This window comes from Phacochoerus africanus, chromosome X, assembly GCF_016906955.1.
Source record: "Phacochoerus africanus isolate WHEZ1 chromosome X, ROS_Pafr_v1, whole genome shotgun sequence".
NCBI lineage: Eukaryota > Metazoa > Chordata > Mammalia > Artiodactyla > Suidae > Phacochoerus > Phacochoerus africanus.
In genome coordinates, this window is record NC_062560.1 from 91,353,487 (window position 1) to 91,377,104 (window position 23,618).

Sequence of the window (23,618 nt, forward strand, 5' to 3'; positions counted from 1 at the left end):
TTGACCCTCTTTTTGGGAATCAAAGCTACATGGAAGGTCCTGGTTTTACTGGCACCTTTCAGGATTGGCTGGAGTATACGTATGAATATCAGAATCAGAACTAAAAAAAAATTATACTTAGTGGTTAGTCTTTGGTGCCCTTGTGAGTACTCTTAGGGATATTTTCATTTCCCTCATTTCCAAACTGAGTTTGGAGTTTGAATGAACTCTTCACTCAATCAAATGATTATTTAGCACCTATATTTGTGGTAGTTTCTTGTGAGGTATTAGAAAAAGTGTAATTATAGGAGTTTTCTGTGGCACAGTGGGTTAAGGATCTGGCATTGTCACTGCAGTGGCTTGGGTCACTGCTGTGACATGGGTTCCATCCCTGGCCTGGGAACTTCCACATGCTACTGGCATGGCCAAAAAAAAAAAAATCCTAATTACAAAATTAAAGAAAATCTGCTCACCTCTGCCCTAAGAGATGTATGTATACATATGTGTATGTGATATGTATCTGTGTGGCTATACACAGGTTTATTCAACTAATTGTTTAAATATGTGAAATAATTTTTACTGGTAGTTACTTACTAATTTTCCAAAAATATCTTGTCTTCTTTAGGGATTAATTGCTGAAGAGGGAAAGCATTCCTTTGCAAAAGAAGATGATCCTGAGAAATTTCGAGAAGCCCTTTTGAAATTTGAAAAATGTTTTGGTTTACCAGAGCAGGAAAAGTTAGTGACCTATTACTCATGCAGTTATTGGAAAGGACGGGTTCCTTGTCAGGGTTGGCTGTATCTTAGCACCAACTTCCTGAGCTTCTATTCTTTTTTGTTGGGATCAGAAAGTAAGTGGTTTCTATTGCTTCCTGTGACTTTGAACTTGCAGACTGATCTATCAGCTCTGTGGTGGTGTTAGGTGGTGTATAAAGTGATTAGATAGATATTAAAGGTAATTAAACTGTACATTTAAAAGTTCACTTCATCTAGGGAACAAATCCTTTTAAGACTGGTTGCTTGACATAGGAACCATTAGAATTTTGTAAAGAATGCCTTGCATATTATAGGAAGCAAATGAGTATTAAACTATGATGGTGATCTGGCATATTAACTCTTATCTTTTTTTTTTTATGGCCACGCCCATGGCATATGGACGTTCTAGGCCAGGAATTGAATCTGAGCCACAGCTGTGACCCATGCCGAAGCTGTAGCAAAACAGCTTTGGAGTTCCCGTCGAGGTGCAGTGGAAACGAATCCGACTAGGAACCATGAGGTTGCAGGTTCAATCCCTGGCCTCGCTCAGTGGGTTAAGGATCTGGCGTTTATGTGGCTGTGGCCCCTACTCTGGGAACCTCCATATGCCACGAGTGCAGCCCTAAAAAGACAAAAAGACAAAACAAAAACAAAAAAAACCCCACCAGATCCTTTAACCCACTGTGCCAGGTTGGGGATTGAGCCACTGCAGTTGGATTTTATTTTGTTTTATTTTATTTATTTACTTATTTTGCTTTTTAGGACCGCACCTGTGGCATGTAGAAGTTACCAGGCTAGGGGATCAATCGGAGCTGCATCTGTGACCTACACTGCAGCTTGCAGCAACACGGGATCCTTAACCCACTGAGCAAGGCCAGGGATCAAACCTGCATCCTCATGGACACTGTCAGGTTCTTAATCCACTGAGCCACAACAGGAACAGTTGGATTCTTAACCCACTATGCTACAGTGGGAACTCCTTTTTCTCTTGTTCTAAATTACCTACTTTCTTCAATCTATGTTTTAATCCTTGTTCTGTTTTTTTTTTGGTTTTTTTTTTGTTGTTGTTGTTGTTTTTGTCTTTCTGCCATTTCTTGGGCCGCTCCCGTGGCATATGGGATGTTCCCAGGCTAGGGGTCTAATCGGAGCTGTAGCTGCCAGCCTATGCCAGAGCCACAGCAACGTGGGATCCGAGCCGCATCTGCAACCTACACCACAGCTCACAGCAACACCGGATTCTTAACCCACTGAGCAAGGGCAGGGATCGAACCCGCAACCTCATGGTTCCTAGTTGGATTTGTTAACCACTGCACCACGATGGGAACTCCCTTAATCCTTGTTTTAAACATACAATATAAATATAGTAACCATAGTCCCTAATGGCTCACAGCTACAAAGAAGAATCGAACAGTACTGTTCATGGCACATGTATAGCTTTTACATCAATGGTTATATAATTGTGTAAATTTATATATCAAGTTTAATATAAGATTTAAATATCATATCAGAAAAAAATTTTAAATTATGTCTATCTTTAGAATCACCAGTTGCTGTATGTTCATTGCTATGCTTCAAAATTTTAACTAATCTTGAACTCTAAAGTATGTTAGTTGTTCTGAGAATTTTTCAAGTGGTTAACTATTGTTTTGAAAGATCCAATTGATAAACATTAATCAACATTGAGAAAGTTAATCGTATCTGCTTATAACTGCTGTTTACAGTAAAACTCATTATCTCCTGGGATGCAGTCTCAAAACTTGAAAAGACTTCAAATGTCATACTGACAGAGAGTATTCATGTGTGTTCGCAAGGAGAGAATCACTACTTTTCAATGTTTTTGCATATTAACCAAACATACCTTCTTATGGAACAGCTGGCAAACTATGCCATAAAAAGAATTTTTGATAAGGAAACATTTGATAATGATCCAATCCTTGATGATCCTCTACAAATCACTAAAAGGTATTCAAAGTTTAATTAATATTTACTTTTTAAAGTATTGTTTGACCAAAGAATGGTAGTCTTAAATAGCATTAAAAGTTAGCTATTCTTGTTGTATGATAATTTTTCTTTGAGGTAATCATTGATGTGTGTTTTTCTTTTTTCTTTCTTTCTTTTTTTTGGGGGGGGGGGCACACCACGGCACACGGAAGTCCCCAGGTCAGCTATTGAACCCAAGCCACAGCAGTGACAATACTGAATCCTTAACCCGTAGGCCACCAGGGAATTCCTGATGTGTGGGTTTGTTTTTTGCTTTTTTTTTTTTTAGTTCATTCATGTGTGTTTCACAAATAGTATCCTCCCCATGAAATTTAATTGTAAGAAGTGATGGAAGTTAAGTTTGAAAATTATTTCTTGAGATCTCAGTAGGATTTGTTCTGGAGTGCTTTTAGAAGCATAGAGATTTTTTATGTGTGTGCACGGTTAGTTCGAGGAATAGCCTAGATAGTTTTAGGTCTGAAATTGTTAAATGTATTGTTTATTTATTGCCTTTAGGACTGTACTCGTGGCACATGGAGGTTGCCAGGCCAGAGGTCGAATGGGAGCCACAACCGCTGGCCTACACCACAGCCACAGCAACACCAGATCCAAGCCACGTCTGTGACCTACACCCCAGCTCAGGGCAATGCTGGATCCTTAACCCACTGAGCGAGGCCAGGGATCAAACCTGCATCCTCATGGATCCTGGTCAGATTCGTTTCCGCTGAGCCGTGATGGGAACTCCTATTGTTTATTTTTAAACGTAATTTATACACAGTTTCATTTTTTAATATAAGGGTAAGTTAGTAGAGTCGGTGGAACATGGGCTTTAGGAGGAGAGTAGAGCAACTCTGGGACAAGTCATAATCTCTCAGGACCTCAGTTTCTCATCATTTGTACCTCAGAGAGCACTTGTGAGGAGTGAGCAATATAATGAGTGAAGGCACTTTGTAAAATTTAAAGCACTAGATAAATATTAATCATTATTAGCGCCCACATCAGAAGTATCTGTCTGAAAGCTGTTTGCTACTATATTTGGTTTGCTGGAGGGGCCCAGAGCCCTATCATCCTGCTCAACACTCAGCACAGTTGACTGAAATGAGTATGCCAAAGGGGAGGGAGAGCAGAGAGAATCCAGAAATAGCTAGTGAGAGCCGCTTCTGGCAAGAAGAATAAGGGTCTAGACCGTATGGGAAAGTGTAAAGAAGAGGAACCTAAGCTGCAATCCTATGGATAGACCAGAACAAGTGACCTGGAGGGTTGTGTGATTGCTACATAGCCCTAACTGAGTGCAGTTGTTTCTCTTGCCTATTCTTAAACCATTCCTAACATCTATATACATAAGAATTCCTTTGTGAGCCTTCTTGCATTTCTGCAAATAGATTAGCAATGTGAATTTTTTTTAACACCTTATCACCAAAATTAGGTCCTAGTGTGCATGATTTATAAATAGAACTCTGTAAGGATTAAGAATCATTTATGTTATATTATAGTGAGACATTTGTTTTTATAGGTTGTTTCTTTTTTTTGTTTTTTTTGGGGGGGATTTTTCTTTTTTGTTTGTTTTTTTTTTTTGCTTTTCAGGGCTGCACTCTCAGCATAAGGAGGTTCCCAGGCTAGGGGGCTAATCAGAGCTACAGCTGCCGACCTACACCATAGCCACAGCAATGCCAGATCTGAGCTGCATCTGCAACCTATACCCCAGCTCACGGCAATGCCAGATCCTTAACCTGCTGAGCGAGGCCAGGGATCGAAGCCACAACCTCATGGTTCCTAGTCAGATTGGTTTATGCTGCGCCACAACGGGAACTCCTGCAGGTTGTTTCTTGACTGGCCACCATAAACATAAACTTTTTAGCCATTTTATTTCCCTTAAAATAGCCTAAAAGGCCATCTATCAATGAGTTATTCATTACCAAGTCTGTATTTAAGTGAGGTATAGGAAATTGATTTTTGTCTATGTGCATTTTTAAAGAGCCTATTGAAAATTACCTAAATCCTGTTTTTGTAGTAAGTTAAAAAGAGCAATATCTTATTTAGACTTTGTCTCCAAATGGCCTTTTTCTAAAATGAGTATCTTTATTGCTTCAGCTTATTATTTTAAAAAATATGTATTCTATAATTTAAACAACACAGAAGCATAATAATAATAGCTAAATAACAGGCCTTTTAATGCATGAATTAAAAAATATTTTCCAAAAACATGAATGGGACTAAACATATATTGTTCGATAAATTTTTTTCCTTGTAAAATAATATATCATGGGTATCTCTTCATTCATATAAAGAGATCTTATCCTATCCTTTTAAATAATAGTAAAATAATCCACCAAACTACAATTTAAGTGAGGTAAAAATTAATGTGGTTTTCTTTTCATATTTATCAAAGTTATTTTTGAAAGATGTGAACTACCACATATTGCTGGAAGGATAAATTTAGTTTTAACTTTGTTGGCTTTGAGTTAGAACTTGCATAATATACTTACTATCCCAGATGGTATTGCTGCTTAGCACAAGTGTTTAGTGCCTTTAGAAAAATTGTACTATTTTAAGCAATTGTTTTTTTTATTTATATATTTATGTAGCAGTTAACAAGTCATCTGTATTTATTGACACTCATCCTGTGCCCAATACTATGCAAGCATGCTGCTTTATCTTGCCTCTACTTTGAATTTTTTAAACATTTGAAGTTTTGCTTCACTTAATTTTAATGTTATTATTATTTGCTTTTTAGGGCTGCACCTACAGCATATGGAAGTTCTCAGGCTAGGGGTCAAATCAGAGTTACAGCTGCCGGCCTATACCACAGCTACTGCAACGCCAGATCCAAGCCACGTCTGTGACCTACACCACAGCTCACGGCAATGCCGAATCGCTGACCCACTGAGCAAGGCTGATCGAATCTGCAATCCTCATGGATGCTAGTTGGATTCATTTCTGCTGTGCCATAATGGGAACTCCATTAATATTATTTTATGTACTATTGTTCCCATCAAAATTTTGATGCCATAACTTTTCATTATTTTATTTTGTTTGAACTGGGTAACTCTTGATTTTCTGATAACCAGGTGGAAAAATTATTGTCTGCCAAGATTGGCTTTAGCCATATTCATATACTATGAATATATAATAATATAGTAATCCCCCAGCAAATCACTCCTTAGCAGATGTCATCTCTAACTTTTGTGCATTGTAATCTACTAATAATACAAAATGGAAGCACAAACAAAACTAATTTGTTAGGAGTTAGTGTGTTTATTCCATTTCATAATTTGTTGAAGAGCATAGCATGTAGTATTTAATCATTCTGCTTTACAGTGCACTTAGAAGAATCAATATAGACATGTGTACACTTTAGAAGTCGTCATTTGAGCCCCCTTTTTTTTTCTTTCCTGTAGAGGTCTGGAAAATCGAGCCCACAGCGAGCAGTTTAATGCCTTTTTTAGGCTGCCCAAAGAAGAGACTTTGAAAGAAGTACATGAATGTTTCTTATGGGTACCATTCAGCCACTTCAACACTCATGGAAAAATGTGCATCTCAGAAAATTATATCTGCTTTGCTAGCCAGGATGGCAATCTATGTAGTGTAATTATTCCATTACGAGAGGTAAAATAAATTTGGTTAAATATCAGTTTTTAGCTCGAAAATGTTATCATTCACAGAGTAAAATAGCCTTTTAATTCTGTAAATTATTAAAAACTCAGTTATGCCACATCCTTTTAGGAGTTTTTTTGTTTTATTTTGTTGTTTTGTTTTATTTTCTTTTGCCTTTTAGGGCCTCACTTGTGGCATATGGAGATTCCCAGGCTAGGGGTTGAATCAGAGCTGTAGCTGCTGGCCTACACTACAGCCACAGCAACACCAGATCCAAGCTGCATGTATGACCGACACCACAGCTCATGGTAATGCCGGATCCTTAACCCAATGAGCGAGCCCAGGGATCAAACCTGCGTCCTCATGGATGCTAGTTGAGTTCATTAACTGCTGAGCCACTATGGGAACTCCTCTTTTTAGTAGTTTTTTTTTTTTTTTTGGTCTTTTTGTCTCTTTTTAGGATAACACCCAAGGCATATGGAGGTTCCCAGGCTAGGGGTCAAATCAGAGTTGTAGCTGATGGCCTACGCCACAGCCACAGCAACGCTGGATCCTTAACCCACTGAGCGAGCCCAGGGATCAAACCCGAATCCTCATGGATGCTAGTTGGGTTCATTAACCTCTGAGCCATGACAGGAACGCCTCTTTTTAGTAGTTTTTAAATAGTCATTTTTTTACTTTTAGTAATATTCTCCAGGGTAAGAGTACCATTCCTCAGGATAAGAGTACTTATTGAAGATGAAAACAGAAAAGAATTTTAAATTTATAAACAAGTGTTTAGGCTGGCTCAACATGGAGCATGATCACTTGGACATTTATGACATGAATCTCAAAACTTGTACCATCACTTTAGTACACATAGTCAAACAGAATAGAATTGATAGCTTTTGTCTAAGTCAGATATCAATTGTCAGTATTGTGGCATTAAGAAGTATAATAACTTGCACTGAGGGTGCTTGTATCAGTTGCATAACTAGTACCCAAAGTCTATTTATTTATTTTTAATTACTCAATGAATTTTATTACATTTGTAGTTGTACAACAATCATCACAACTAAATTTTATAGCATTTCCATCCCAAACCCTCAGTGCATCCCCCCAGCCCCCAACCTGTCTCATTTGGAAACCATAAGATTTTCGAAGTCTGTGAGTCAGTATCTGTTCTACAAAGTTCATTGTGTCCTTTTTTTTTTAGATTCCACATGTAAGTGATAGCATTTGATGTTGGTCTGTCTCTTAACTAAGTCCTACCATAGATCAAAACTTGTTGCCCTCCCCCCCACACACGCGTACACACACACACACACACACACACACACACTCATACACACAGCTAAACACATTTTGCCTGACTCTCTGTAACAAGGAAAAACGTGATTCATTGATAATATGTCTTCACCCCCCAGGTCTTAGCTATAGATAAGACAAATGATTCCAGCAAATCTGTCATCATTAGCATCAAAGGAAAAACAGCTTTTCGCTTCAGTGAAGTTAAAGAATTTGAGGAATTGGTGGCAAAACTCCGGCTCAAGTGCGGGGCATCTTCAACTCAATGTCATGATATTAGTACAGAGGTAATTATATGCCATTCAAATCATTTTGAAGAAAAAGGTTTATGTTTGGTGTGGTCCATTCTTTCAAAAGGAATCCATAGCACCTTTCCTATTTATATACTTGGGTTTAGGTTTTTTTTGAAAAAGATGAGTACCAAAGAAATTATATTCTCTAAGTCACATCCTAAAGCAGAAGTGAGAGTAAGGACTTTATTCTTTTTTAAGAACTTATACTTTTGAAAAAAATATTATCATTTGATTTTTCTTGACTGCATTTGCTGTTTATCATACCTTGTACTTTAACATAACATGGTTTTTTAACAACTCAAAATATATTTGAGAATTCAACAAGAACTTGAAAAGGATTCTCCTCTTATTGCTCTAGAAAGAGCAATATTGAACCAGTCTGAATATCTTTTTATTTAACATCAAGTAGGTCTGCCTTATTTACATAATCTAGGCCAAAGCAAAATAGTGACATATCTATTTACTAGTGAAATATTAGAGAAGGCAGATATTCTTGGCAAAGGCTGATTTTGATGTTTGTCTTTCATGGCAATGTAGATTGTTTCAATTCAAATTAATTTTCTTTTTCAATGCCAAGGAATTTCGTGTTTTAATAGATTGGTAAAACATAAAAGGTAACTATTTATATTTTAATTAAAAATTCAAAGAAGAAATCAACATTGGCTTCACTGGTTATGTGATTTTACTTAGACTGGATTATAGAGGCTTTTATTTCTTTCTCCAGAGCAGAAACTAAAAATATTATGCTAAATCAATTAGAATGTGGGATTTACAAGACACTTTTTTTTTTTTTGCTTTTTAGGGCCACACCTGTAGCATATGGAGGTTCCCAGGCTAGGTGTTGAATTGGAGCTACAGCTGCCGGCCTACGTCACAGTCACAGCACAGCCACAGCAACTCGGGATCTGAGCCCTATACCACAGCTCATGGCAATGCCAGATCCTTAACCCACTGAGCGAGGCCAGGGATCGAACACACAACCTCATGGTTACTAGTCATATTCATTTCCGCTGCGCCACAATGGGAACTCCAAGACTAACTCTTTAATAATAGAAAAAGCATAGTGAAAACATATAACTTAAAAAGTACATATATCTCAGCTCAGTTCCAGACACAGAACCTTCATGTTGGCTGTCAAGAGTTTTCTTACCCCAACTTGCTATTCTTTCATTCTCCTCAAATATGTACCCAGGATATACCGTTGTTGATGGGAGGACATAGGTAAAATCTGATCAGTCTTGGTAGTTTCTCTCTTAGCGCTCCCATATTCTTGCATATATCACTTTTGTTTTTCTGTCCTATTCCATTTCAGATTGCATTAGATTTAATGCTTTGCTTATCTTTCCTTCTCCTTTAATTTACCTGTGTCTCTTGAACTGAAGAACTGGAATTTCTCCCCTGAAAACTCTCAGGTGCCTCTAGTAGTTGGATGTGCTTAATTGTTAAGAAATGATTTTGTTTCAAAATGAGTTTCCCATCTTTTCAGATGTGTGTTGGAGTTCTAAGGTTTTCTAGGTCCTCTTATAAATTTTTAGAGGTGTTAAGAAAAATATGTACAAAATACCAGTCAACGTACTGGTTGCTTGGAAATGTATTTTTTAAACATTGTCATGGAGTTCCCATTGTGGCTCAGTGGGTTAAGAACCTGACTAGTCTCTGTGAGGATGCGGGTTCAATCCCTGGCCTCACTCAGTGGGTTAAGGATCTGGCATTGCCACAGCTGCAGTGTAGGTCACAGATGTAGCTTGGATCCTGCATTGCTGTGGCTGTGGCATAGGCCTATAGGTGCAGCTCTGACTTGACCCCTAGCCTGGGAACTTCCATATTTCACAGGTGCAGCCCTAAAAATAAAAATAAATTAAAAAATTAAACATTGTCATACACTCTATTTTCACTTAAGATTTTTATCTTAGCAATGAGGAAGAATATGAATTCGTTTTAGTATTATCTGTATATGTCTAGCTTTATTTATAGTACATTTTAAAAATAGTGAAGAGAAAGAGAGCTGGGTTCCATTTGATTTCTAAATGACAGAAATTGTAATTGTATTTTATAGCTACACCTAGCATACTGAAACAAAAACAAAAAATTACATTCTGTAATTTTACACAATGGGATTTTTTATTCTAAATCTCAAAGAAGTATAAATCAACAAAGCTAAATATGAATCCTGGAAGGACTAGGAAATTTTTCCCATGAGTGAATCAAAATGTGATGTAAGGGAAAAAAAAATCCTCCCAGAAACAATTGGGATTATACATAGGTACTAGTTTTGTCTATATGTTTAAATATGTCAATTAAAATTCTCCATGGAGTTCCCACTGTGGCACAGTGGGGCAAGAATCTGACTGCAGTGGCTCAACTGTGGAAGTGCAGGTATGATTCCCGGCCTGCTGCAGTTGGTTAAAGGATCTGGTGCTGCTGCAGCTATGGCATAGGTTGCAGCTACAATTCAGCTTCACTCCCTGGCCTGGGAACTTCCATATGCTGTGAGCACGGCCATTAAAAAAAAATAATTCTCCACATTTTATTAAATTACGTTAAAATCTGGGTGCATATACAAGTTTTGAAAAAATCTAACCAAATAATTAGAAAACACATTAATCTTTTATTTTTATTTACACATATACTCAAGAAATATTACCAGATATGTTAGTTTTTCAAAACCATACTAAAGGAAAGAAAAATGGGCTCTTTTAGCTTAATTTTAAGCAAAGTGGCCTAAGAAGGGAAATTACTGCTAAAGATCATTTACTTGATGCTTTGAAACTGTATTATAAGTGGATCATAGGAACTACAATGTCAAAAAGAGGTAGAAATTGAACTATGCCTTGAAGTTTTTAGAAGGGCAGATATCTTCTACACATTATCAAAGCATGTATAAACATACTTGTTTCATTAATTCTCATAGACAACACTCTCTAAGTTTTTGTTTGTTTGTTTGTTTTTGCTTTTTAGGGTTGCACTGCAGCATATGGAGATTCCGAGGCTAGGGGTCCAAATGGAACTACAGCCACTGGCCTATGCCACAGCAAGGCTGGATCGGAGCCCCGTCTGTGACATACACCACAGCTCATGGCAATGCCGGATCCTTAACCCACTGAGCTAGGGATTGAACCCGCAACCTCATGGTTACTAGTCAGATTAGTTTCCATTGTGCCACAACGAGAACTCCTAAGTTTTTTTAATTGAAAGTAGTGGCTTCCTTATCCTACATAATAATGCAGATAAGAATAATAGTTTAACCCACACAACTGGTGTTTGCCTGAATAAGAATAAAGTAATGCATTTTCTGTAACTACACTATAAAGTAGAGATTTTTAATCTATGTGGACTAGATTTATTTCAGCATTAGGAAACCAGAAATTTTATTAAGAATAAAATTAGCACTAATTTTAAATTATGTACTATGAACAAAGTAAGCTTCTGATACCTAAGAGAAGTGTTTCTTTGTATTTTTGTTGTAATTTTTGGTTTCACAGGTCAACTCTGGCCTCCAGCCATTATTATTATGTTGAGTTTTGTGAAATATTCTAATTTAGGTATAATTACTAGTTTGTGAAAAAGTTGCACATAAATATTAGTCTTTATTTACCTCGTCTTTCCTTCACTTTTAGATGCCATATGCTAGTTCTAAATAGCAGATACCATAAACCAAACCAGTGTTAAAAATACCTCTTATAAAGTCAACAACCTATGTTGCTTCCTCATGTGATTGGATTTTGCTCTGCCACTAAATGGCTGATGAGTGCCAAATTTATAACTGTCACAAGTATGAGCATCCAAATAGATGAATATATAGAATATATAGAATTGGTGAAACTCTCCCATTCAGAAGAGCCAGAGCAAAAAAAATAATCGAAGAAATTTAAGCTTAGTTTCTTGAATAATCTACTTTTATACTCTTCAAATAATTCAAATATTAAATTGATGTAAACCAACATCTTTGAAGGTGAATATATTAATGTGATTTTATGAATACTCAAAAGGTAATCATGGATAGAAGTGGTACATTTGCCATCTCTTTTATAAATTGATGTTTGGGGCTTCATTATTTCAGAGGTTATTTTTCTTTTCCGTCTTGGCTACTTTTCTTATAGTTTGAATAGACTACTAAATAGATAAACTGCTGCCTCAGTCATATGGCTTACATTAAGGGGATGTATTTTGCTCAAGATCCAGACTATAACCATGAAGTTTTTTAGCTGGTTTTGCAAAAACATAATCCCTCATTAGAACAGCAAAATTTAACATGAATAGTAAAGCAGACTCATCGAAACAAACTTTTTAAAAAAGAAAAGCGTTGTAATATGGGATGTATAGTACTAATAATTATCGTTTCCCTTGTAAGCTTCTTCTGTCCTACCATTATGTTCAGGCATTGATTCGAATACTCCTTTTTAACTTTTCCTGAATCCTCTTAACTTCTAAGCTTTTTAGGTCTTGTCGGCTTCTTTGGTTTCAGGCTGAAATACTACTGGAGTGCTCCACCCTAAGCTGCTACTTTTTCGTCACCTTAGTCATGGACAGTCTTTTCATCTTTCTTACGCTCCTAAAATTAAAGGGATGATATTAAGTAAGTCTTTTTCTTTAGTACCTCTAGTGGTAACTCTAGAATTCAGGTATAGTTATAATCCACAGAAGTTGGGTAGCAGATACACTTTAAGAGTAAAGCCTTGGAGATCATAAAATTAATGTGGAAATGCAAGGGACCCAGAAGAGCCAACACAGCATTAAAGAGGAAAAACAAAGTTGGAGGACTCACATTTCTTCAAAACTTGCTACACAGCTGTAGTAAGCAAGACAGTGTGATCTTGCTGTAAGGGTAGACATAAAGATCACTGTAAGAGAATTGACAGTCTAGAAATAAACTTCCATTGATTTTTTTCAACAGAGTACCCAATAGATGCAATGAGGGAAGTACGGTCTATTCAACAAATGGTATGGGGATAGTAGATATTCACACACTTACACATGCAAAATAAAGTTGGACCATTTCTTTACACCATACACAAAAATAAACCCCAAATGGATCAAAGACCTAAATGTAAAAGCTAAAACTAGAAAACTCTTAGAGAAAACAGAGGAGTAAAATATTCATGACCTCGAATTAGGCAATTTTTTTTAAACTATGACACAGAAACAACAAAAATAATATGCAAATTAGGCTATATCAAAAGTAAAAATGTTTGTTCTATAAATGATACCATCAAGAAAATGATAAGATGGAGTTCCCTGGTAGCCTAGTGGTTAAGGATTCAGTGTTGTCACTGCTGTGGCTGGGGTTTGATCCCTGGTCTGGGAACTTCTGCATACCATGGGTGTGGCCAAAAAAGAGAAAACAAAAATGGGAGTTCCTATTGTAGCTCAACGGGTTAAAAACCTGACTAGTATCCAAGAGGATTCGGGTTTAATCCCTGGCCTTGTTCAGTGGGTTAAGGATTCAGCATTGCAGCAATCTGTGGCATAGATCACAGATGCAGCTCGGATCTGGCGTTGCTGTAGCTGTCACGTAGGCTGGAAGCTATAGTTCTGATTCAACCCCTAACCTGGGAACTTTCATATGCCGAGGATGTGCCCCCCAAAAAAATAAAAATAAGGAAAAAAATTCATATTGCTAAAATAAAAAGTTACAGTAAACTTTTTAAAAAAGTGAAAAGATAATTCACAGAAAGAAAATATTTGCAAATTATATATCTGGTAATACATCTATCCAGGATATATAAAGACCTCTTACAACTCAATAATAAAAGCAAAGAACCTATTTTTTATTTTTTTTCAAATTCTTGGTTTATTAATCCTCTCACGAAAAGTTTGCACAATCACCACAGACAGAGTCACTGCAGAATCTTTACTCCTTCTTTTTGGCAGCACCAGCCTTTGCAGTTCCCCTTACTTTCTTCATTCTGTTCTTGCATTCTTTTCTGAGGTCTTTTTTTTTTTTTTTTTTCTCATACAAGCCATGTCTTATAAGCCTGTGTTTGGGCTCATTTTTCTTTGCATTATCCAATGAATCATAAATCATGCCAGAGCCAGTTGTCTTGCCACCACCAAAATGAGTTTTGAATCCACATACAAAGACGACATCTGGTGTAGTCATGTAAATTTTGGCTAGTTTTTCCCGAATTTCTGTCTTAGGTACTGTTGCCTCCCCAGGTTGAAGGACATCAGTGACCATTTGTTTCCGCTGAAATAGTCAGTCGCTCATGAACTTCCAGGTCCGGATACTTAAACAGTGTTATTCATGATGGCTGCTAGTCTTCAAGCAGCCAGGGAGGAAAAGCAAGAACCTATTTTTTTTTTTTTTAATGGTCAAAGGATTGGAATACACATTTCACCAAAGAAGATAAAGAAATGTCCAGTAAGCATGTGAAGATGTTTAGTGTAAATAGTCATTAGGGAACTGCAAATCAAAACCATGATGAGGAGTTCCCGTCGTGGCTCAGTGGTTAATGAATCCGACTAGGAACTATGAGGTTGCAGGTTCGGTCCCTGCCCTTGCTCAGTGGGTTAAGGATCCGGCGTTGCCATGAGCTGTGGTGTAGGTTACAGATGCGGCTCGGATCCCGTGTTGCTGTAGCTCTGGCGTAGACTGGCAGCTACAGCTCCGATTAGACCCCTAGCCTGGGAAACTCCATATGCCGAGAGAGTGGCCCAAAAAATGGCAAAAAGACAAAAAAAAAAAAACCATGATGAGATACCATTTCACACCCAGTAGGGTGTCTCTAATAATAAAGACAGACTATAACAAATGTTGAGAATGCGAAGAAATTAAAATCCTTCATACATTGTTCATTGATTATTTTAATAATTTCTGTCTCGGATGATATTCTCTATTTGATGGTACATAGCTGTCATACTTTCCTTTTTATCCTTTTAATTAATAGACTTTATTCCTTACAGCAGTTTTAGGTTTACAGAAAAATTGAACAGAAAGTACAGAGAGTTCCCATATATGTCCACTCACCCTTTACCTGCCCAGTTTTCCCTGTTATTACCATTTTGGCATTGCAATGGTATATTTGTTATAATTGATGAACCAATACTGATACATTATTAACTAAAAGTCTGTAGTTTTCATTAGGGTCCACTCTTGGTGGTGTATAATTCTATGGGTTTTGCCAAATGCATAATATATCTACCATTATAGTATCATACAGAATAGTTTCCCTGACCTAAATATCCCCTGTGTTCTACCTGTTTATTCTACCTCTAACCCTTGGTAACCACTGATCATTTTACTATTCTGTATAATCTTGCCATTTCCAGAATGTTATATATTTGGAATGGTACATATCCTTTTCAGACTGGCTCCTTAGCAATATGCACTTAAGCTACCTCTATATATATTTTTGTGATTTGATACTCATTTCTCATTTTTTTTTGAATTTAGAAAAATTCAAAAAATATTTATTAAACTTCAGTTATGTGTGTAAGGGACTGCTGGGTTCCTTTTTCCCCAGATTTACTGAGGTAATTGACATATAATACTGCATAAGTTGAAGATGTGCAATGTGATGATTTGATACATATTAAAGTGATTACCTTAGTAAGATCAATTAACAGATCCCCCACCTCATGTAATTGTCATTTTGTTCTTGTTATAGTGAAAACATTTAAATTCCACTCTCACTGCAACTTTCAAGTATTGTTAACTGTAGTTACCATGCTGTACATTAGATTCCTAGAATTTATTTCTCATATAAACTAGAAGTTTGTACACATTGACCAACAGCTCTTCATTTCCCCTGGCAACCACCATTCTACTCTGCTTCTATACAATGGGTTATTGTATTTTATTTTATTTGGCCACGCCAGTGGCATGTGGAAGTTCGGGGGCCAGGGATCAAACCTGCACCACAGCAGTGACAATGTTAGATCCTTAACTTGCTGAGCCACCAGAGAACTCCAAAGTTGGCTGTTTTAGATTCCACATATGAGTGAGATCATACAATATTTGTCTTTCTCTGTCTAATTTATTTCACTTAGTGTAGTGGCCTCAATGTCAATGTATGTCATTGCACATTGCAGAACTTCTTTTATATGGCTAAATAATAATTCATTATATATATATGTATATGTGTATATATTAATATATAGGCCCCATTTTTTTCATCCATTCATCTATCAACAATTAGGTTTGTCTTGGCTTTTGTGAACAATGCTGGAATGAGCATACTTGTACAGATCTCTCTTCAAGACAGTGATTTCGTTTCCTTTGGATATATACCAGAAGTGGGATTACCAGATCATATGGTAGTTCTAATTTTAACTTTCTGAGGAACCCCCACACATGTTTTCCATAATGCTGTACCAATTTATATCATCACCAACAGTGCACTTGAGTCCCCTTTCCTCCACATCCTTGTCAATGCTTATCTCTTGTCTTTTTGATAATAGGTGTGTAGTTATATCTGATAGTGGTTTTAATTTATATTTCCTGATGATTAATGATGTTCAGCACCATTTCATTTACTTGCGGGGCTTTTGCCTGTCTTCTTTATTAAAAAAAATATCTATTCAGGTCCATTGTCCATTTTTTAATCAGATTGTATTTTTGCTGTTAAGTTGTATGAGTTCCTTATATGTCATGCATGTTAACCTCTTATCTGATTTATGGTTTGCAAATATTTTCTTCTGTTTCATATGTTGCCTTTCATTTTGTTGATTGTTTCTTTTCCTGTGCAGAAGCTTTTTAGCATTTTGTAATCCCACTTATTGATAATGCTTTTGGTGTGCTATCCAAAAATCATTGCTAAGACCAATGTGAAGGAACGTTTCCTCTGTGTTTTCTTCCAGGAATTTTATGGTTTCAGGTTTTATGATTAAGTCCTTAACCATTTTGAGTTAATTTTTGTGCATGGTGTAAAACAGCAGTCCAATTTTATTTTTTTGCATGTGAATATAAAGTTTTCCCAACATCCTTTATTGAAGAGACTATTCATTCCCTATTGGGTTGTCTTGGTTCCCTTGTCAAATATTAGTTGACTATATATACGTCGATTTATTTCTGGGCTCTCAGTTCTCTTTTGTTGGTCTGTGTGTCTGTTTTTATGCCAATACCATACCATTTTGATTATTATAGCTTTGTAATAAAGTTCAAGATCAGGAAATGTGATGCCTTCAACTTTGTTATTTCTCAAGATTGCATTTACTATTCAGGATCTCTTGTGGTTCCATATGAATTTTATGATTTTTTTCTATTACTATAAAAAGTACCATTTGAATTTTGTAGGGATTGCTTTGAGTCTCTAGATGGCTTTGGGTAGTATGGACATTTTAACAATATTAATTCTTCTGATCCATGAACACGGCTATCTTTCCATTTGTTTGTGTCTTCATCAGTTTCTTCAGGGTCTTACCATTTTTGGTGTATAGAGTTTCACTTTCTTGGTTAATTTATTTCTAAGTATTTCATTGTTTTGATACTAACGTAAATAAGATTTTTTTCTTTAATTTTTTTCAGATAGTTCACTACTAGTGTATAAAAACACAACTGATTTTATATCCTAAGACTTTACTGAATTGTTTGTTTAGTTTAACAGGGTTTTTTTATATATAGATTCTTAAGGATTTTCTCTGTACAAGATCATATCATCAGCATACAGAGAGTTTTATGTCTTTCTGATTTAGATAACTTTTATTTCTTTTTCTTGCTTAATTTCTCTGGCTAAGACTCATGGTACTTTGTTGAATAGGAGTAGTGAGAGTGGGTACCCTTATCTTGTTCCTGATCTTAGAGAGAAAGCTTTCAACTTGTCACCATGGGGTATGACTTTAGCTCTGGGCTTGTCATATATGACCTTTATCATATTGAGTTATGTTCCTTCTATACCAACTTTGTTGAGAGTTTTTGTTATGAAAAGATGTTGAATATTTGTCAAATAATTTTTCAGCATCTACTGAGATGATTATATGGTTATTACCTTTCATTCTATTAATGTGGTATATCACATTTTATCAGTTTGTGTATTTTGAACCGTCCTTGCCTCCCAGGGATAAATCCCACTTGATCATGATGTATAATCATTTTAATGTGCTGTTGAATTCAATTTGCAAGTATTTTCTTTAGAATTTTTGCATCTGTATTCATAAGGGATTTTGGTCTTATTGTTTTTTGTTGTTGTTGTTGTTTCTTGTAGTGTTCCCACCTGGCTTTGATATCAGGGGAATGCTGGCCATGTAAAATAAGTTTGGGAGTGTTTCCTTCTATTTAATATTTTAGAAGAGTTTGATGATTAGCATTAATTCTTTAAATGTTTGGTAGATTTCACCTGTGAAGCCATCAGGGCTTTTTGTTGTTGTTTTTGTTGGGAGGTTTTGGATTAGATTCAGTTTCCTTATATGTTATTGGTTATGTTCAGTTTTCTATTTTTTTTTTCATCTTTTTTGTCCTTTTTAGGGCCACACCTGTGGCATATGGAGGTTCCCAGGCTAAGGGTCTAATCGGAGCTACAGCTGCCAGCCTATGCCAGAGCCACAGCAATGCCAGATCCGAGCCACGTCTGCAACCTACAGCATAGCTCACAGCAACACTGGATCCTTAACCCCTGAGAAAGGCCAGGGATCAAACCCGCAACCTCATGGTTCCTAGTCGGATTCGTTTCTGCTTTGCCACGACGGGAACTCCCAGATTTTCTATTTTTTATGATTAAGTCTCGGTAGAATTTGTCCATTTCTTGTATGCCATCCTTTTTTTTTTTTTTTTTTTGGCTGCATATGTGGCATATGGAAGTTCCCAAGCCAGGGATTGAATCCCTTAACCTGCTGTGCCACATTAGGAACTCCAGTTTCATCTAATTTGTTGGCATATAATTGGTCATAGTAGTCTCATGATTTTTTTTTCTATTTTTTATTAAAGTATAGTTGATTTACACTTATGATCTTTTTAACGTCTGTGTTATTAGGCATAAAGTCTCCTCTTTCACTTCTATCTTTATGTTTGAATCCTCCTTCTTTTTCTTGGCAAATCTAGCTAAAGGTTTGTCAGTTGTGTTTATCTTATCGAAAAACCAACTCTTAGTTGTATTAATAGCTCATTTCTTTATATTGCTGAAAAATATTCCATTGTATGGGTATACCAGTATTTATCCATTCACCTTTCGAAGGACACCTTAGTTGCTTCCAATTTTTGGCTTTCATTTCTTATTTCCAAAGTCAGCCAGAGTTGAGTGAATGAAGCCTTCTCCTGTTCCATTTCTTTCCTGGGCAGGTTCATACTCTTGTACATGCATATATACTTCCAGATCCCCAAGAATATGTTGGAGCCTTTCAAAGTTCCCCTCTGATTCTTCTGTAGACATTCTTGTGCAGGTTTTGATATGTACATAAATTTCAACTTATTTGGGTACATACCCAGGAGCACAGTTGCTGAATAACATGGTTCGACTATGTTTAGCTTTGTAAGAAACTGTCATACCATCTCTTAAATTGGCTGTACTGCTTTGTATTCCCACTAGCAATGAATAAGAGTTGTTCCATATCCTCAATAGCACTTGGTATTTTGAATTTTAGCCATTTTAATAGGTGTTCAACTGTATCACGTTGTTTAAATTTGCAATTCCCTATTGACATATGACATTGAACATCTTTTCATATAATTACTTGTCTTTATATCTTCTTTGGTGAAGTCTCTGCTTAGATCTTTTGCCCACTTTTTAACTGGCTGCTTTATTTTTTTAAGTAATTTCCTTTAGTTCTTTGAGTATATATGTAATAAATGCTTCCCATTACTACTTTAGAAAATCATGGCAGTGAGCCCCTTCAGGGACTTTTTTGTTGTTGTTGCTGGTTGCTTTTTTTAAGTTCTTGTTTATATTTTTAAGCCTGGCTTCCTCAGGTCACACCCTCCCCCCACCCCAGTCAGTATAAATCAGTGGTTAGCCAGTGATGGGTCAGAATATTTCCTTAAATGCCTTGAACCATTAAGTTTTCCATCTTTTGCCAAAGGGATCTTTTTTTTTTGTCTTTTTTTTTGTCTTTTTTGCTATTTCTTTGGGCCGCTCCCACAGCATATGGAGGTTCCCAGGCTAGGGGTCGAATCGGAGCTGTAGCCACCGGCCTACACCAGAGCCACAGCAACGCGGGATCCGAGCCACGTCTGCCACCTACACCACAGCTCACGGCAATGCCGGATCATTAACCCACTGAGCAAGGGCAGGGATCGAACCCGCAACCTCATGGTTCCTAGTCGGATTCGTTAACCACTGCGCAACGATGGGAACTCTGCCAAAGGGATCTTTGTGCAAAGGTATACCTCAAACTTTAGGCAGTTTATAAATCAGCCTTAGCTTTCATTTCTTATTTGCAGAGTCAGCCAGAGTTGAGTGAGTGGAGCCTTCTCCTGTCCCATTTCTTTCCTGGGCAGTTTCACACTCTTGTACATACATGCACGTATACTTTCCAGATCCCCAAGAATATATTGGAACCTTTCAAAGTTCCCCTATGATTCTCAAGGTCTTTCTTTTAAATTTTTAGCCAAGCTCCTTTTGCCTCAAATTGAAATCACAGCTTTAGGCAGCTGTGATATTATCAGCAGATTGCTGTGGTTTTTTGGAATGCCCTGGGGACGGGGCTTTTTACACAGAGCCGAGCTCTGAATCAAATCACAGGATAACAACACCCTGGGGATGGAGATTTTCCAGGGAGCTGATAGTCTGGTGAAAATATTGACTGTTCTGGGGATGGGCTTTTAAAAAACTCTGAAAGGTCCATTGGCTGTGCTAATACTGGCTTTCATGGCTTTCACACCTCCGAGCTTGGAAGGGAGAGAGAATGGAAATAGCTTCAAGTTAAAACTTCACAAGACTCTGGTGTTCTTACTGAGGTTCATTAGTTTTGTTTTGTTTTGTTTTTTGAAATTGATACCTTTCAGTTCATTCTGTCGCTTTATTCAATTCAGAAATTTCCAATGTCTGAACTGTTTTTTGTTTGTTTTTAATGTTTTGTCAGTATTTTGTTGCCCATGTATGGGAATTGATTCACTGGGGTCCTGAGTTTGATGTTCTAGACATTAGTTTGTGGACATCTCTAATTTTGATAGAAAAACGATGGTCTTTTGAGAGATTGCTTTAATAGTTATTATTATTTAAATTGTGGTTTATAAATGACAAAATAGCACTTTTTTTCTGGCAGAAACTTTTAAGCATACATTTGGGACAATTATATTCGTTCTTTTTCAGGTTCCTGTTAGTTCTGATTCTGTAGACCCATCTGATAATATTGAGGTGCAGTCTTTGACGTGTCAGAGAGAATGCAGTAAAGCTGTAAACACTGAAGCCCTAATGACAGTATTTCACCCTCAGAACCTGGAGACTCTTAATTCCAAAATGGTAAGAAAATAAAATATTTAAATCTATATATTGAAACAGTTGATGAAAAATAAAAATCTTAGACTAGACCAGAAGGTATCCCAACTGAAAACTCTACTTTTGGGGCTTGAAAAGTTTTTCTAGCAGGTGACATGTTTGGTTCCATTACATAATAGGACTATTATCAAGAATTAGATGAAAGTTGAACCTTGCGTTTTATTTGCATAGATTTCTAACAATCGGTCCTAATTGGGGCGATTTAGTGAGAATGATGGTTCAAAGCTTTACCTCCTAAGTGTTATGCTTTTCCCATTTTAATATGAGTTTAGTTAAAAACTAAAATAGTGGAGTTCCCGTCGTGGCGCAGTGGTTAACGAATCCGACTAGGAACCATGAGGTTGCGGGTTCGGTCCCTGCCCTTGCTCAGTGGGTTAATGATCCGGCGTTGCTGTGAGCTGTGGTGTAGGTTGCAGACTCGGCTCGGATCCCATGTTGCTGTGGCTCTGGCGTAGGCCCGTGGCTACGGCTCCGATTCAACCCCTAGCCTGGGAACCTCCATATGCCGCGGGAGCGGCCCAGGAAATAGCAAAAAGACAAAAAAAAAAAACTAAAATAGTAAATTAAAGCTGTTATGCTCACACGGATATAAAAGATTTTTGTGATGGCAGTGGTCTAGTTTTTGGCCAGTGTGTGAGTACTGATTTTTACTTTCTATGTTCTTGTTTTCCATAGGTATTGTTTCATGGTGAAGAGAGTTATCAATTTATTTTTAAGTTAATTTCTCACTATGTTTAGTTGCTTTAATTTTTTTTTTTTTGTCATAGTTGAAAGAAAAGATGAAGGAACAGTCATGGAACATACTGTTTGCAGAATGTGGGCGTGGTGTTAGCATGTTTCGAACCAAAAAGACTCGTGATCTGGTTGTAAGAGGAATTCCAGAGACCTTAAGAGGAGAGCTCTGGATGCTTTTTTCAGGTATTACATTTATTCACTTTATTTAATAGACATGACTATGCCTCTTCTAGGAGTTGTGTAATAAATTAAATGAAAATAATTACAAAGATCCTAGGACTAAGTCTTACTTACTCATCATGAGTTCAGACTAGTCAGAGAGTAGTTATGTTTACTTACTTATATATCCACACATCCATTGTCTGAGCAGATTAGTTTATTAGGCAATATATGGCTAATTCTGAGTTCCTGTCGTGGCTCAGCAGTTAGCGAACCCGACTAGCATCCATAAGGATGTGGGTTCGATCCCTGGCCTCACAGTGGGTTAAGGATCCGGTGTTGCCGTGAGCTGTGGTGTAGGTCACAGACGTGGCTCCTCAGATCCCACGTTGCTGTGGTTGTGGTGCAGGCCGGCCGCTACAGCTCCGATTGTACCCCTAGCCTGGGGACCTCCATATGCCATGGGTGTGGCCCTAAAAGACACAAAGACCCAAAAAAATATGGCTAATTGCAAGGGATGGGGTGGGAATCTCTAATGTCAGAGAAAAGTTAAGGGGAAAAGACAGTTTATGAAAATGTTATTCTTTTGAACAAGATTGGTGTCCTGATGTTAACCAATGTTAATGTGAAGCTTTCCCTTTTATTTGTTTACACTCAGATAACACTTGAGCATAAAGCTATTTTTAGAGGTAATCCAATTCTTCATGTATATCTGCAAGTAGTCGCTTTGTTATATTGCTCTTCTTTTGTATGTTAAATGTAATCATCTTTATAGGTGCTGTTAATGACATGGCTGCTAATCCTGGCTATTATGCTGAGGTGGTTGAGCAGTCGTTAGGGACCTGCAACCTAGCTACTGAAGAAATTGAACGTGATTTGCGTCGCTCACTGCCTGAGCATCCAGCCTTTCAAAGTGACACTGGCATATCTGCTCTGAGACGGGTACTCACTGCTTATGCATTCAGGAATCCCAAAATTGGATACTGCCAGGTATGATTTCATTATGAGCTCAACTGTTTACATGTTCCAAATGATAAAATCAGCTCAAATCCAACTATACTAATAAGGACAGAGGTTGGGCTAAGATTGATACAGTGAATATTATTAATCTAAGTAGAATGGTATTGGGAAAACTTAGACTTTATCTTTCATTCATTCTTTTTTTCTTTTATATTTAACAAATACTTACTGAATTTCTGCTCTGTAAAAGAGACTGCGCTAGGTGCTCAAGACTATGTAAAACTGAATCAGATAAGGATCCTGCCCTTAAAATTATATGGACTGGTAGGTATTAAAACATATGCATATGCAAATGAAAAACAAATGAGACAATTTATTAGAGAAATATTAAGTCTTGCCAGGATTTATAATAGGGATAAGTTAGAGGAACATAGAAGGGGTTATAGAAGAAGTGGCATTTATAAGTCTTGGAATTGATGAAATTTGGATGTATGGAGATGGAATGAAA

The 23,618-nt window shown here is 36.9% G+C and overlaps 1 protein-coding gene and 1 pseudogene across 1 annotated transcript in view; one reads left to right on the plus strand and one right to left on the minus strand.

Moving 5' to 3' along the window:
- The window catches only part of TBC1D8B (TBC1 domain family member 8B), a 73,015-nt gene that overhangs the window by 20,155 nt on the left and 29,242 nt on the right, over nucleotides 1-23,618 (plus strand). The window contains exons 4-10 of the mRNA XM_047765202.1: nucleotides 605-830; nucleotides 2,457-2,697; nucleotides 6,114-6,321; nucleotides 7,716-7,883; nucleotides 21,071-21,220; nucleotides 22,024-22,174; nucleotides 22,926-23,140. Of these exons, the coding sequence (XP_047621158.1) occupies nucleotides 605-830; nucleotides 2,457-2,697; nucleotides 6,114-6,321; nucleotides 7,716-7,883; nucleotides 21,071-21,220; nucleotides 22,024-22,174; nucleotides 22,926-23,140 (1,359 nt within the window). The remainder of the gene's footprint in view (nucleotides 1-604; nucleotides 831-2,456; nucleotides 2,698-6,113; nucleotides 6,322-7,715; nucleotides 7,884-21,070; nucleotides 21,221-22,023; nucleotides 22,175-22,925; nucleotides 23,141-23,618) is intronic.
- Nucleotides 13,741-19,107, minus strand: LOC125118827 (40S ribosomal protein S24-like; annotated as a pseudogene).